Source organism: Mirounga angustirostris, unplaced genomic scaffold (assembly GCF_029215605.1).
Source record: "Mirounga angustirostris isolate CCGP_5_RB_7025 unplaced genomic scaffold, mMirAng1.0.hap1 SCAF_6, whole genome shotgun sequence".
Classification (NCBI taxonomy): domain Eukaryota; kingdom Metazoa; phylum Chordata; class Mammalia; order Carnivora; family Phocidae; genus Mirounga; species Mirounga angustirostris.
The window spans coordinates 55,620,381-55,635,777 of record NW_026991714.1 but is presented as its reverse complement, the minus strand read 5'-3'; the positions used below and the strand labels follow the sequence as shown (position 1 = coordinate 55,635,777).

At 42.9% G+C, this 15,397-nt stretch overlaps 1 protein-coding gene across 4 annotated transcripts in view; it reads left to right on the top strand.

Annotated features, from left to right (window-relative positions):
• PRRX1 (paired related homeobox 1) overlaps positions 1 to 15,397 on the top strand; it is an 80,285-nt gene that overhangs the window by 49,303 nt on the left and 15,585 nt on the right. For all 4 annotated transcript variants that reach the window (XM_064594335.1, XM_045877473.3, XM_045877472.3 and 1 more), the window contains exons 2-3: positions 7,113 to 7,288; positions 11,695 to 11,876. In XM_064594335.1, coding sequence (XP_064450405.1) covers positions 7,113 to 7,288; positions 11,695 to 11,876 — 358 coding nt within the window. The remainder of the gene's footprint in view (positions 1 to 7,112; positions 7,289 to 11,694; positions 11,877 to 15,397) is intronic.

The window sequence follows — 15,397 nt, the reverse complement described above, 5'->3', positions numbered from 1 at the left end:
GTGAACAGAAGGAAAAAAAGAAACAACAGCAGTGGTTTTGAGCAGTCTGTCTCTGGGGAGAAACCATAACAGCAGTGGTGGTTGTGAAACCCGCCACTTGCCAAATGCCTACTGTGTGCCAGGCTGTATGCCTGCTGTGTGCTCATCACATTGTCAAATGACCATAGGAAGTAGGTCGTCTTACTTCCGTTTTACTGTTTTGCAAACTGAGGCTCAGAGAAGGAAGGTGCCTTACCCAAGGCCACACAGCCAGTAAGTAGCAGGGCCTGTGGGAGAGTGCAGGTCATCCCGTTCGGTTCCCAAGCCAGTTCACCTTCCACTCCCCCCTCCACTGTGCCCATTTCCCAATGGCAGTTTAGTTGGGTCTGATGGGAACATTCTCATTTTCCGGGTTGGGTTTTTTGTTTGTTTGTTTGTTTGTTTTTTGACATTTGAAAATGAAACTAGGTAAATAAGGGATTCATCCATAGAGAAATTGGGGGTAGGTTACATATCTGAAGCCAGAATTTTATTTTATTTTTCATCTAAGAGAAGGTATTTGTTCAGCAATTGAACTCCTATAATAATAATTCCAATATATAAATATTCTACATCTGATCCCTAATTTGTATTTATTGAACATTGAATGCAAACATACACTTTGTACTCCGAGGTTACCGTGGAAAATAGACTCAGAGTCACATGGAAGATGCCAGCATGGGGGAAATTATGCAAATAGAGAGTGAGGGTTCCAGCATGGGACTGCATGAGGAGGCTCGCTTTATATTGGGTCTCCTCAGGGGTTCCAATCAGGAATGCTTTCAGATAAACGTCTTAAGAGAGTTAAAGTAGATAAGGTGATTCAGAGTTTTGACTCTCTGGAATAGTATCTGTCCTGGAGAGATGCAAGGAAATACGTGAGACGAAGAGTCCAAAGCAGGGCAGGTCCCATGAGGATACCTCAAACTCTTCGGGGTTCTGTCTTTCCAAGGAGAGTCAGCTATACTGAGAGAGCTCAACATTGAGCTATCTCCACATAAAACCACTGTAGCTTTACATGGAGCTACTGACTCAACTTGGGTGTCAAAACTATTACAAATAATATTTCACGCTTTTAAGAGCATTTTATTCTCCAAAGGACGTATGTCCCCAAAATTACATTTGAGGTGTTCTCATGCTATTTTCTAAGGCTTAAGACTGATACTTGACTAAAAATAAATAGTGTTATTTGCCAAGTTGACAGTAAAGAAATATGCACATCAAGGGCCATTATGTGAAGTTCAAGGTCTAGCAGCTGCAATGTGAGGATGCACCCGCATAGCTGGGCATCAGCGTTGGCAGAGACCTGGTCAGTCTTGAGAGTTGCTGGGATTCAGTGGTGGAGGATCCCAGGTATGCTGTTGAGAAGGTGCAGATGTGCTGCTAAACTTGGCTTTGGTCATTGTGATGTGCTAAGCTCGGTCCACATTGCAACAGTTATCCCAGTTAAATGACCCATGTGCCATTTATCTGAGCACATATTAAAAGGATGCTGTCCTAATTGCAATTGGAGCTTAGTGTAGCCAAAGAAACTCAAATGAATGCCACAGATGTATCTTGCTGCTTTTCATAGGCCTTGCAATAAAAGCTAAACAGTTTTTAGTGGCTTTTGCAATTATACTTCCCTTCAATTTTCCAAAGGTTGCAGGGCCCGAACCACACAAATCCCATTAAAGTAAGTAGTTGTGCAATGTAAGTTCCTTTGAAAACATTCTTCAATGCCCATAAAATGATCAGCGGGCTGCTCTTTAGATCCGCTGGCCTGCCATGTTTTCAACCAAAAGGAAGAAGGCAAGCTTTGATGTGGTAGTTGGTCTCTGCTACTGAAGCTGGCGTTTTATCTTCTTGCATCAGATTTCTTTCCAAATTGATGTGACTCAGGCATACGAAACACATTTTTCTTCAGATTTTATTCCTAAAATATGTTTTTGCTGTACCTTTAAATTATATTTGGCTGACCTATTTGGAATCTCCAAGGCTTCTCCCACCAGATGCAGAGCAGAAGAGGGTCGGGGTCTTTGGGAGTTAACTGAAGCCTGCCTAGCAAGTGCGAGGCCGTAGTGAGCTGGGGTCACTGCGTGCTACCTGGTCTTCCTGTTTAAGGATGGCCCTCCTCACATTGTCTTCTCCACCCACTCTTCAGTGCAGCTTTGGCAGCCAGATGTGGAATCCACAGTGAATTCCAGCCCGGAGCCAAGGACAGAGCTATTGTTCCCTTTAACTTGTATTTGAACGCACACGGGGCATCACACGTAGGACTTGGGCTTTCTTACCTGGAGCAGTGTTCATATGTGTTCTCATCCCGATCCATTACAAATGCCATTCTCTTTAGCATCTCTTTCTCACCGGTGTTTCTGCTTGTTTAAACCCCTCCTTTATCTTGGAGCTGCTTTTGGAGGAGTAAAAATGAAGGACAAATTTCTGCATTTACAAAGGAATCAGAACCACACAGCTTCTCCCATCTCTACATCTGATGACTAACCTATTTGAAAAAGAAATGGTGAAAGTTATTTCCTCCACAGGTAAAGTTATCCAGAAACAAACGATACTGTTAACCTAATTATTTGCTATGGACTGTTAAAAAGAATAATTGGAATTCAGAAATTATTCAGCCCTTTAAAACTTCAGATGAATCACCAAAGTTCTAATTTTCTGGGACTGCTTCTGTGCCACAATACTACCATGATTGTTTCAAGATTTTATTGTCATGTAATTTATCAAGAGACCCTAAATCATTTCTACAGGAATATAGGAGTGCTTCGAGGTGACAAAACATTGACACAGATAGAACTGATCCATAATCTTTTTAAAGTATTTGATTACATACTAAAATATATGTAGGGATTAGGAGAATGGAGAGATCAGTATGGATTGAAGTTATCGGCAAAGTCTTACAGGAGGTCAATTTAGGATGTGTCATAGAAAACAGAGATTTTGAACTGTGTCCTAAGAAAGTGAAGGAGTAAATATGGATGTGGAGAGAAGATGGGAGATGGGGTTTGCTACTGTGCAAAAATCACCCTGCACATATTTAATTGATGAAGCAGAGACTTATGGAGGCCATTGAAAAAGGAACTTCAAGAACATCTGGATCAAAGTAGCTATTCCAGATGAGAATGTTTACATTTTTTAATGACTCTTCTGGTAGGAATGACAACATGTGATACACATGGACCCTCTATCTTAGACCCTCTTTATATAAATCATATGGAAAGACCTGCATTTCCCATAAGATTTCCCCAGGGTCATGGTTTTTTATTTGTATCTCATATGTTTCATACGCATGACTATTGTCATTTGCACTTGAGACTGGAGTGGAATTAAGAGTGTTGGCTTCTTGCTCTGGCTCAGGCACAGCTGGTATTGTGATTTGGGGGCAGTCGCTTCATTCTTCGAGGCTTCATTTACCTCATCTATAAAATAAGAGGGTGGAATTAGACAATTTCTCTGGCTTCATTTGGTGCCAATGTTTTATGACTCATGATTCCAAGTGAAAATACACCTGCTCACAAGGCCATTTTGCTGGTTTTTATTAGAAATCGTGGCCATAACTGTATACTTGCAATTTACTCAATCATCCACAACATACATAAAAATACATAATCATTCATAAAATCCATAAACACCTTGGATTAGAAATATTACGATTTTGATAAAAATGCATTCAGTCCTCTGTGGTTATTTTGCAGCTTGGTGACTCCTACCCACTTCAGAATTCCAAAGCATGAGATGCTCCCCAACGTCCAACTGGACATCAGTATCCTTGGGCAGCATATGTTAAAACCAACCTTCTCTGTAACTGGTTTTACGGAAAGATGACCCTCCTCCAATGATAAAAACACACTGCCTTCTCTCCCCTCTCTTCAACCAGCATCCAGAATCTGCTAAAAAGTGCTTATCACGGGCCCTTCCAATGCCCCACATTTGTAAATCTCTGAGATGTTGACGTCTCTTCTCATGCTGCCCAGGAGACTGTGTTGGGTCCCATCTTCTGTGTTCTTGGAGGAAAACAGGGAGCACGCAGTTTGTGGTTATGAGCAAAGACAGCCAAGCCCAAGGGCTGCCGCTCAAGCTGTCTCTGTTGCCCGCTCATTGTCTCGTTCCATTATACTTGCACTTAGGAGGACATTTGCCAGATCCAGACTCCTTGGACCCCTGTTATTTGTGTGTCTTTTCTCACCTTCAACATGATCTGGACTGGTGTTTTCCTTTGTTAAAAACAACAAGAACATTCACTGGGAAGCTTTTGCTGGCCTCATTTCAGGTCATCATAGCTATTTATTCTGTGTCATAAACTATAATTCTCCATTTCCCTTACTCCCACGTCAGGGGAGCTGGTGGTTTATGGTGGACAGTCGGTGGAATTTGAGTGAAAGGTGGAAGATTTCAAAGAACTACCAAGAGATTATGTAGCAGGTTATAGGACTAAGAACAAAACATAATATACTCTTGTTCTTGATCACAGTTTGGTAGTACAAAAAGAAAAGGTTCATAAAACAGCATAAAGGATTTAGAATTTGTGGCTATACCTGAGAAAGACTTTTCTCTGAGGGAGGCAAATGAATCATAGGATTGGCTTAATAAGAGATTTCCTTTATGTGAATAAACATAAAAGCCTAGGATCTGTCTAATTGGTCTCAGTCCTGGGCAGGTATGGAAGCTACAGATTTTTTCCAGAACTCTGTTTAATAGGAGCATGAAATATATGTTGTGGTGCTGTCAAAAAGGCCTAGATGACCTAGAGAGACCTGAAGTACAAGACAGATAAAACTGTAGAAAAAAAGATTTGGGAAAGAGAATGAAAACAACAGGAAAGCCTCCAAATACTTAAATACGAAGGAGAACACAGATGTGAGGCCACTGCTGAGCGCTGTTTGACCCCAGGTGTTTGGATTCCAGTGTGGATGTAATTGTAAATGAATTTTGCTGATAGGTGAATAGTGGTATAATCAGGATGTTGGCTGGGATATTCCAGGCCTTGATCGATCCCAGAAATCATGATAATTAAATTGGCTCCATTCTCAGGATGCTGCAGATCTGACATTCTTATTGAAAGTGTCACAGCAACTTCTTCAACACAAGGCTCCTGGTAGAGATACCACAAATAGAAAAAAAAAAAAAAACAGGGAGGTGGTCAACTGTGAACATGACTCTAAAACTGAAAGAATAAGTGTCAGCACCTTCTTAGCGGGAAGAATGGGATTGAGATTGTATGGATTTTTTCAACAAGAACAGTTTTCTAAAGACAAGAAAAGTTGCACATTCAACAAGTGCTTACTATATCTGGGTGCTTTATTTTTATTTTTTTTATTCTTTTTTTTTATTTTATTATGTTATGTTAATCACCATACATTACATCATTAGTTTTTGATGTAGTGTTCCATGATTCATTGTTTGCCTATAACACCCAGTGCTCCATGCTATCTGAGTGCTTTAAATATCCAGAAGAAATGCGCAGTCTCTATTCTAAGCTTCTGTTCTGGGAAGGCAGCACTCATGACAAAGGGATCTCTGATCAAAACCACTTGGAGACCTCAGTTGTCAGGCACTGAGAGATCTGGGCCAGGAGCTCCTGGATATAAGCTACACTTTGAATCCACACCCAAATTTAGAACATGCCCTCAATTTGTGATAATAATAATATTACAGCTCGGATAGGTATCACTTTTCTCTAGGACTTCATGATCCATGCTAGTTGCTTTTTTTTTTTTTTTAAGTAGACTCCATGTCCTGCCTGGAGCCCAACATGGGGCTTGATCTCAGGACCCTGAGATCAAGACCTGAGCCAAAATCAGGATTCGGAGGCTTCACCGACTGAGCCACCCAGGCGCCCCTGGTTGCTTTCTTGAGTGTGTTGTGTGTTTATAGTCAGAGAGGAACAGGAGAGCTCACATGATGGAAAAAATGGCTGAGAGCTACTCTCTATTACGTGTGGAGCAAGGGGCCAAACCCCGATTTCCCTCTATCCTCACTCTCATTCCTCCTGTTTTTCTTTGGGCTGAGAGTCTGAGGGGAGGGCTGTTGGAAGTGTAAGTCCAGTTCACCAGGCCAAGCATGTGTCTTGGGCCTCTACACCTCTGCGCTATAAATCTCTGGGCGCCACATGCCTCTGCAGTGTCCAGGCCTCACAGGGATGTCTTGCTGGTGACGGTGGCCCAGCTGGTGTTCTGCTCAGCTTCACACATCCATCATTCCGGCCTGCGCTGATGCGGGTGGCAGGACTGGAGCGAGTTACTCTCTTATTTCCTTGGGCAGGCTGGATGAGCCACTTGCCAAGATGTCTTTGGGGGAACTGAGAGGAAAACGAGGGGGGGATCTTGACAGGTGAAACCTTGGGGGTCACGATTCCCCAAAGTTTCTGGGTGAAACTGTTTCAGAGATCTTTCAGTTTGGTTCCCTGTACTTCTTTTCTCATCGGGCGAGTCCCAGGCCAATGCTGGCTTGGGTGGATGGTGTGGGAGCACCATCCCTGATCTAGGCTGAGGCTTTGGAAGCTGGCCTTAGCAAGAGCACAGAGCCTTGAGCAAATGCAGTTAGGAATGACTTGGTGTTTCCAGGAGAACACGTGGTAAAACAGGACTCCCTCTCATCAGTTTGACTAACTCCTGCATTTGTGTTTACATGGGTATGTTGAGGAGAAGGAACCAGGGAATAGTTGGTTTCCCTGGTTATGAAACTGTACAAATGAACATAATATAACATAAGACAAAGAAGGTCCAAGGCAATCTACTCTTCTTCCCCCATTCTACAGAAGTCCAGAGAACATGGGTAGGAGTAAGATTTTCCTTTAGTCATCTTTGACAAAACAGGCTTCAAGGAGCATGCAAGAAATGTCTCCCTGTCAGTTCAGGTCTGGTCCCAGATTTAGAAGTAGCAGCCAGACCTCAGAACTGCCGGGGATCCTTGGCCAGTGGACTCAAGAGCACCGATGCCTGTCCTCATCTGCACATTGAATGTGACATTTGGCTCTAACACTAGAGATGTAAGAATGTGAGCAAAGGAAACAATCTCTTACTGTAGATATTCAGCAGAGGAGTGCAAACGGGGACCCGGACGTGACTTTAGCTCCTTAGCATCCATTTCTTCTGCTCCAGATGATCAGCTGAACTCCGAGGAAAAGAAAAAGAGAAAGCAGCGGAGGAACAGGACGACATTCAACAGCAGCCAGCTGCAGGCTCTGGAGCGCGTCTTTGAGCGGACACACTACCCAGACGCCTTCGTGAGAGAGGACCTTGCCCGCCGGGTGAACCTCACCGAGGCCAGAGTGCAGGTAACCAAAGTATTGCTTCAGGAGCACGCGTCGCAGACTGTTCAAAAATGCCAGTCGTTGGTTTCCCACAGGAGCTGCTACTAAGAAAGATTACAAAGGGGCAGCATGAGGACAGAATCAGATCCTAACTGTGTTTCTTTGGGCAGCATAGTATTTGTGTTTTTATTTTTAAAGATTTTATTTATTTATTTGTGAGAGAGAGAGTGAGCATAGCAGGGGGAGCGGCAGGCAGAGGGAAAAGGACGCAGAGGGAGAATCAGGCTCCCCGCTGAGCAGGGAGCCCGACGTGGGGCTCCATCCCAGGACCCTGGGATCATGACCCGAGCAGAACGCAGATGCTTAACCGACTGAGCCACGCAGGTGACCCAGCATGGTATTTTTACAAATCAACTTTAAGCTTTTAGGGGGCAGAATATGCCCTGCTGCGAGCTCACTCCTCATAGCTGCCTGCCCTTGCAGATTCCAGTTACAGACATTGTAATTCTGAGCATTTGACTCTACACCTCCCACCCCAGCTTTCGATTTGAGCTTTAGGGTGGCCAAGGAGATGAATTCTCTGCTCCCTACCTCAGATTTCCTTCTCCGATTTTGGGAGCTCCAAACCTGCAAGAGATTTATTATAAAGACACATGGTTGTGGACACTGGTGGGAGTGTAAATGAGCACATCAAAGACCTCGCATTTAACAACAGAGTTATGAGCATGTTCAAGTGAATGATTTTGTTTCTGTGAAGCGATGAAGGGCAAGGGCATGCAGGACAGTGTAGCGAGAGAACAGCACTCCTTTCTAACATTAATGCCATGACACATCAACTGCAATCCAGACATCTTGAAATAATACAACCTGGGATTAGTAATAATGATGATAATCACCTAATAACTAGCACTACTTGAACCCTTATATGCCAAATGCTGTTCTAAGTCCTTTACATGAACTAATCTGTTTCATCGTCGTACCAGTTCAGTGAGGTGGGTAGAATTCTTCACCTTGCAGATGTGGAAACTGAGGCACAGAGAGTTTCCAGTATTTTACCCAGAGTCACAGAGCCAGCAAGCGGCTCAGCTGGGATTTGAATGCAGATATGCAAAGTTCGTGCTTGTAAGCCCTAGAGTAGACTTTGAATGAGTAAGTCTCCTGGCTGAATGCTTCCTCACGGGGTGCCTTGCTCTCTCTGCTGGAAGTAAAGATCCATTGTCTTCCCTAGAGCTGGTGGTGGGCTGCCGTTTTGATAAGGGTGGGTGTGGATGAGGCCAATCTGTCTTGTTTTCTTGAGGAAATTATTGTTTGTATATTTGTGCTCAGTCTGGACTTGAGGGATTTCTTTCTGCAAGTGACAGATCTCTTGACCGACAGGGACTTTAGCTAGACCCAAAGGGCATTGAGGTGAGAACTGTGTCCATGCCATGAGGTGCGGTATACTATGAGGGACACTTGTTGAGTTGATGGAGAGGGTCCTGGGGGTCCCTTCAGCCTGATGAGAAAGTTTTCCAGAGTTCTCCCCATAGGGAAGCAGTGACTTCACCTAGAAGGGCTCCCCCCAGGAGAGAACAAGAGGTCAGCAACAAAAGGGAAAATTGCCTAGACCCCTACCCCACGTGGGTTAGGCGAGGCCCTCGGCACTGCTTGGCAACCCCTCACAGCTCAGGTGAGAGTGACCCGCGGGATCTGCAGGGACAAGGCTCAGTTGTGCTGTCTCGATTCTGCCTTCCAAAGCACAGCCCTGAGGTTTGCTTTCCCACATCCTCTTCCCCCATGCTGCTAACCACAGCTCTCCAAACAGGCTCTGTATTTCCACTCTGAAATCCCTTCCTCTCCCTTCAAACTCCGCATATCTTCTGTGCCCCAGGCTTGGCCTGCTGCAGTGTAATGAGTAATTTTAGACCAACAACCCACAGTACCTTGAAACACCACTTTGGCCTGGTGATCTGAATTGTAAATAAGGACACATGGATGGGACAATGCGAGACATTTTTTTTTTTTAATGTGAAAGAGCAGTTTGCGAGCTGGTCTTTCCCCCCTTACAATAGACAAATGCTTTTTTACACGTTGAAACTATTTTCTCTTCCTCCTTTCTCACCCTACTATGTTCTAATCCCTCTCGGGGCTGTGGACATTTCATATGTGTGTGGACAGAATTCTCCCTCCACCACGTTATTCTTCCTCCATGAAGTTTACCCTTCCCCAGTCTGCACCGTTCCCTTCTGACCCTGGCCTTCTTTATGGCATTTATCACAACACAACACCTATTATATTGAGTTGTATGTGAGCCAATTTCCCCAACTAGTTTGTGAACCCTCTTGGATGGAGGCCATATCTTATCATTTTTGCAAAATTCATTTTTTTCCCTCTTTCTTTTTCCTCTTATTTTTCTCCCCCTCAAACATCTATCAAACACCTATTATACTCTTGGAACCGTTTCAGTTTGCTGGGGATGAGTAAGACACTGGCCCTCTCCTGAAGGGTGCTGTAGACTGGAGACAGAGAAGATAAATATGCATGCCATACTGTTATGACATATAAGATGATTCCCATACTTAAGGAATATATGAGAATTCATGATAGACCAGAGGAAGGAATGATCAAATCTGCCTGGGGAAAAGGGGGCGGAAATACACACATATTAAATACACCCATTCTGTGCCAACTCTCATGACAGCCCTGTGAATATTATTGTCTCCGTGTGGTTCGGAGACAAAGGATCAGAGGCACTAAATAACTATTCAATGACAAAATTTCAAAGTAGTGGAACCAGTATTTTGATCCAACTCCATTAGATTTTAAAGTCACATTCTTTCCACTACAACCGCTTACAAAAGAGATGATATTAAAGTCAAATCTTGAAAAAGCAAGTCTTTGGACACCTGGACAAAGAGGGGGAGACTATCACAGACAGAGGGAGCCTTTGGTGTGGGAAATAACTGGATGCATCTGAGAGTCTCAAGCCCAGGGTAGGAACTGGAATGATGGAGGGCCAGTGCATGAGGTCCAAGTGATGCAGGACGTGGCCGGGTTGGTGGACCAAGAGCTAATTCCTGAACAGCCTTTGTTCTATGGTAAGAAGTTTTGATTTTATTCTGTGAGCGATGGAGAACCAGTGGATAATATAAAGCAAGGCACTGATAGACCCCTTTGCATTTAAAATGATCAAAGAAATAGTAATGCCAAGGACATGTGAGAAACAAAAGAGCTGGGCGTGTGCGGAGCCAGAAAGTGAGGACCGGATTCTCCTTCCCTGATTTCTGCCTGTCCCTTGCATAGGCACGACACACGGGGCACCAGCCATGTGGTATTTTACACCAGTGTTGCTCCCAGAAGCTGTAACACTGTCCCACTCCACACCACACAATGTCTTTCTGCCGTGCCTTGCCCTGTGTTTTCCATAATTGCACCTAAAAGACTTGTTTTGCAGTTTTTCAAATTTACCTGCCTGTCTTCTCTTAATAGACTGTGAGCTGCTTATGAGCAGAGAATTAGTCTCATGTCTCTACTCCCAGCAATTAGCACAGACTCTGGAACTCGGCAGGGACCCCATAAAGATTTCTTGAACGAGTAAACGATTGAAGGAAATTCCGTGGCACTCTGGAGGACTTGTATGGTCATGAGCCAGCTGTCCTCAAGCACAGAAACTTAGCCATTGATTATCTGAGTGAACTTCAACAGATGACTTAATCTCATCGAACATGTTTCTTCAACTCTGAAATAGAAAAAGTAAAACCTAATGTACAGAATGGGCACGACAAGTAGAAGTAATGTATACATTGTGCTTATGGACATTTCTAGCCCTTAGCAGCACTTGATAAATGTGTTATGAGCTGTAGCGGATGCTGTCGCTAGCTGCTTCTTGCTGTAACTTCCTCCCTCTTCCCCTGGTGCTCCTCGCACCTCCCAAATAAACCACTTGCTTCGTAAATTCTTGCCACAGGCATCAGTGATGAGATGGAGAATTTTCTTTAAATGTCCAATAACTATTTCAAAAGCAGATGATATTTTCACATTTTGGAGAATTTTGAAAAAGACTTTTAAAAATGTCACTGTATCCATGGCAGACATCTAATGAGGTTTTTCTCTTCTCCTTGATTACAAAACAACCGGGATTGTAACCCACATTTTGCTCCCTTGTGGGCTGGTCATGGATCTCATCTCTGGGGGGCATGATGGAAGTCCCTCAGGGTCCTGTTGTAATAGTCTTCTCTGATAACAGGGTATTTCGCTAACTTGGCCCAACAGGGAAGGACTGTGGCATCTTTGTATTGTTCTGGGAAGAATTCTGTACCCGTCCTGTTTCTTCCTTGGGGAGGCGTTATGTGGTAACATCGACCAGGACGTTATTCGTTATTCATGTAACCTCTTCTTCTTTGTTTCCCTCTCCCTCCCTGTGTCCCACTCTCCTCCCGACACTCTTCCAGGTGTGGTTTCAGAACCGAAGAGCCAAATTCCGCAGGAATGAGAGAGCCATGCTGGCCAATAAAAACGCTTCCCTCCTCAAATCCTACTCAGGGGACGTGACTGCTGTGGAGCAGCCCATCGTACCTCGTCCTGCTCCACGACCCACCGATTATCTCTCCTGGGGGACAGCCTCTCCGTACAGGTGAATGACTGGCCCAACCCCCCGCCCCTTGCTCCACTTCCACACGTTTCTCAGCGGTCGGTCACGTTTCAGAGCTGCTGGTGTGGCTGGCTGACATTTCTTACTGGGTTAACCTCTTCAGAGACATTCAACTTGCTGACACCCCCAGATTTTCATGGGAGATTACTAGTTGCCCCAGGAGCAGGGTTTGGGGCAGAAGAGAGAGGGACAGGCCATCAGCAATCTTCTCTTGGACTCAGGAACTCTTGCAAAGGTTTCAAAGATGGGGAAGAATCTAAAAGAAAAGATCATTAAGCTATGCCCAGAGTCCCTCTTGCAAACATTCAGGAACAAAACTTGACTCCAATTCCAAATTTAAGATGTGTTTCATTACGCTCAAGTAGAAATTTAACTTGTAAGGCTCCAAGTGTAGGCTCAAAGACAAACTTTATGGTAAAACTGATTTTGAATTAAAAGAAGAAAAGGAAGAAAAGGAAAAGGAAGGGAGGAAGGAAGGAGAGAGAGAGAGAGACAGAGAGGGAAGGAAGGGAAATCCACGACCATTCTGATCACGCTCATGGCCACAGTCCCTTGTTAGCAGGTAGGGATGTCTTATGATCCAAAATACCTCCTGTTCTATTGCAAATTCTTATCTACTTATCTGAAGTTCTTTGGGGGTCAGTTTGTCTGAGTGGGGTTTTTAAAATATTAAAAACAATGTATAATTTACACTAAACTTTTATATTAAAAAGGTGAAAAGATTTCAAGAAGCAAATAACAGAGTACTATTTCAATTTCTTGGAGAGGCTTTTTAAATCTCCATTTATTATGCTGTTCAGAAATACAGGTTAATGCCCAAGGGAAGTTGAGACCCAAGTGCCTAAAACATCATCATTGTTCCAAAGTGCCTTTCTTTGAACCAACCTAAACCTGAGTACTCTTAGAAACCGGGTCAAGGCTGCGTGCTCTCTGGCCAATTGCCAGAGGAAGTATTCACAAATTCACTTATTATGCTTTTATTTGCCTTTTTATTGTTAAGGTTAATTAACGCTTTAAGTAGAGGTCTTAAACTAGTTATAGGAGATTATTTCCCAGCGAAAGCTGAACTCCTGATATGAAATGCCACATTTGTGAAATGCAAATACTTTTCAAAAGTTGATGGTTTTAATCAAAGCATAAGATCTCACCTAAATGTTCTTTCTGTTCCAAATCAATTCCTTGAAAGAAATGCCATAAATGTATTTGGAATTTTTTTTAATCCCCCGTTGTGAAATTAGTCTGAATTACATTGGTCTTAGCACTTGGAGACCCCATACCTGGGAAATTGGAAATTTCTTCATCTCTCAGATATAGTAAGCCTTGCTGACTTCAAAAGATTAGCCCTATCTGTATGTCTGATTTAAAATTTAGACTCTTTTCCCATAGGACTTACTAAAACACATTTTGAAGACCATTGTGAAATCATATATTCTTTAATATTTTAAATAAGTAAAAGACTGCTTTGTTTCTCTGATAAATATTGATAGCTCACAGACTCATTAAATGGCTTGGGAAATGGATGTGGTTCAAAGCTTGATGTTTCAAGGTCTCTGGTTTGAATTTGGTCACGACCAGGAAGTATTATTCCTTTTCCTGCCTGGGTCCCAGTTAGGAACTTTTCACACCAGCTCTAAACCATCCAGATGGCTGCCATGTAGTCCTTACCAGTGGGAGTCTGAGGGCAGTACACTACCTACCTACCCTACGTGGGTAGGGCTCAAATTCTCCCTAAATTAATATTGGATCAGATTGCCTGCACCTCAACGAAAGGTCAAGCCCTAATGCCTACATCATACATATTTTGTATATGGGCATCTAACTGAAATTATTAACATGCAATTTATGTGTGCCTTTTTTGGAAATGTTCTATTTTATTTTACTAGATACATTTTTTAAAAACATTCATAATTGCATCATCTTAACATAACTAGTTTGATTATTTTTGCAGTTAGAGTTCAGTATTTTATATAGTGTAGCCTTAGTGTACATATTTTGTATTCTGCTGTTTTCATTTAAAAATCATATAAACTAGTGCTTTTTACTCATTTCAAGGTATACCTTTATATGATTTTTTTCTCTTAGATACTGAGTTTGTAAAAAAAATTAAAAATCGCATAGAATCTGATTGTTCATATTCTGTATGAAGAATAAATTAATCTCCAGATAGCAGTAGAAGAATGATGGTTTAAAATAGTAATTTAATCAGTATCAATGTTTTTGACCCAATGTTGACTGCAGTGTTTATATTTTGGTTAATTTCTAAAAGTGGCAAAGCTATTCTGTTACTCAGAGATTTTTCTGCTATGTTTAGAACCAAAATACATTATGGTTTCACATTTTGAAGCTTGGTAGGAAACATGTCTTGTTTAGGAAACATAAAAGAGAAACAAGTGATGAAAAGCAAAGGAAATGATAGACCTTTTGTGTTATAAAAAATTAACTGGCTATTTCTGTTGGTACATTTATGTCAAGTTAGTTATCTCACATGTGACGTTCATTAAAAGGCATTTCTTTTGGTTAATCCTTGGAACGCTCCTGTGTGCTAGCTCTGTCCTTGCTTTGGTTCCAAAGAAGAAACTGAACACTTGCTCAAGTTTAAGCCTTCAGCCAGCAGAATAAGACCCAGTGCTCGTGATCCCTGTGTCTGTCCAGCATATTAGGCCACATCACCATATTTTCATTCAAATTAAGCCTTACATTACATTGGACATAGTAAAAAGGGTAAGACCAGGAAACTGTGTAAACATGCCCTTTTGATTCAGTGTCTATCTCAGATCAGTGAAGCACGCCTGCGGCCGAGATCCACCTTCTGGGGTGTGTGAGCATCCCCTTGGGATGACTGATGTGGCTTGGTCATGCAATCCAGGGACAGTGAGCAGACAGTTTTGCCAGAGAGGATGCCTTGCTGATTTCCACAACTCTCCCCTGAAAGAGGAGAGGAGGAAACCAAGACTCAAAGCAATTGTTTGCATGTGGTCAGAATTATGGGATGGAATAGAGCCAACACATTTTTTTCTGGGTGTCTTTTATACCCAGAGTGGTGGCTGTATAATTTATCATCCAGGCTGGGACACTTTTGAGAGTGAAAGGGGAGTGCTATTAATAATGACACCAGAACAACAGGCGTCACAGGAGACATATATGGTTCACCCTATCTATAGCACGACATGGCCCCGTCCGTTCCCTTGAGCATGTTACAGATGATGGTGTCAGGCAGGCAACTGAGTCACCAGGAGGCGCAAAGAGTTCTCTAACACAGACAGTACTGTCCTAGCAGGTGTCGTCTTTATCTACCCATAGCCAGCGGAGGGAAGCTTGTTTTGGCACATTTGCCCACTGCTTAGCTCAGAACTGTTTTCCGTAGGCAAAGGAGGGCGCGCCCAGCACCAGAGGTATTAAGACTAACAAATATTGTGGTGCTTTGCCTCTTGGGGAGCAGCGATCAACCACATCCCAGACTTTTAATGGTTATTCTAGGTTTTAAGTAGTCAAGAAGCATCTCC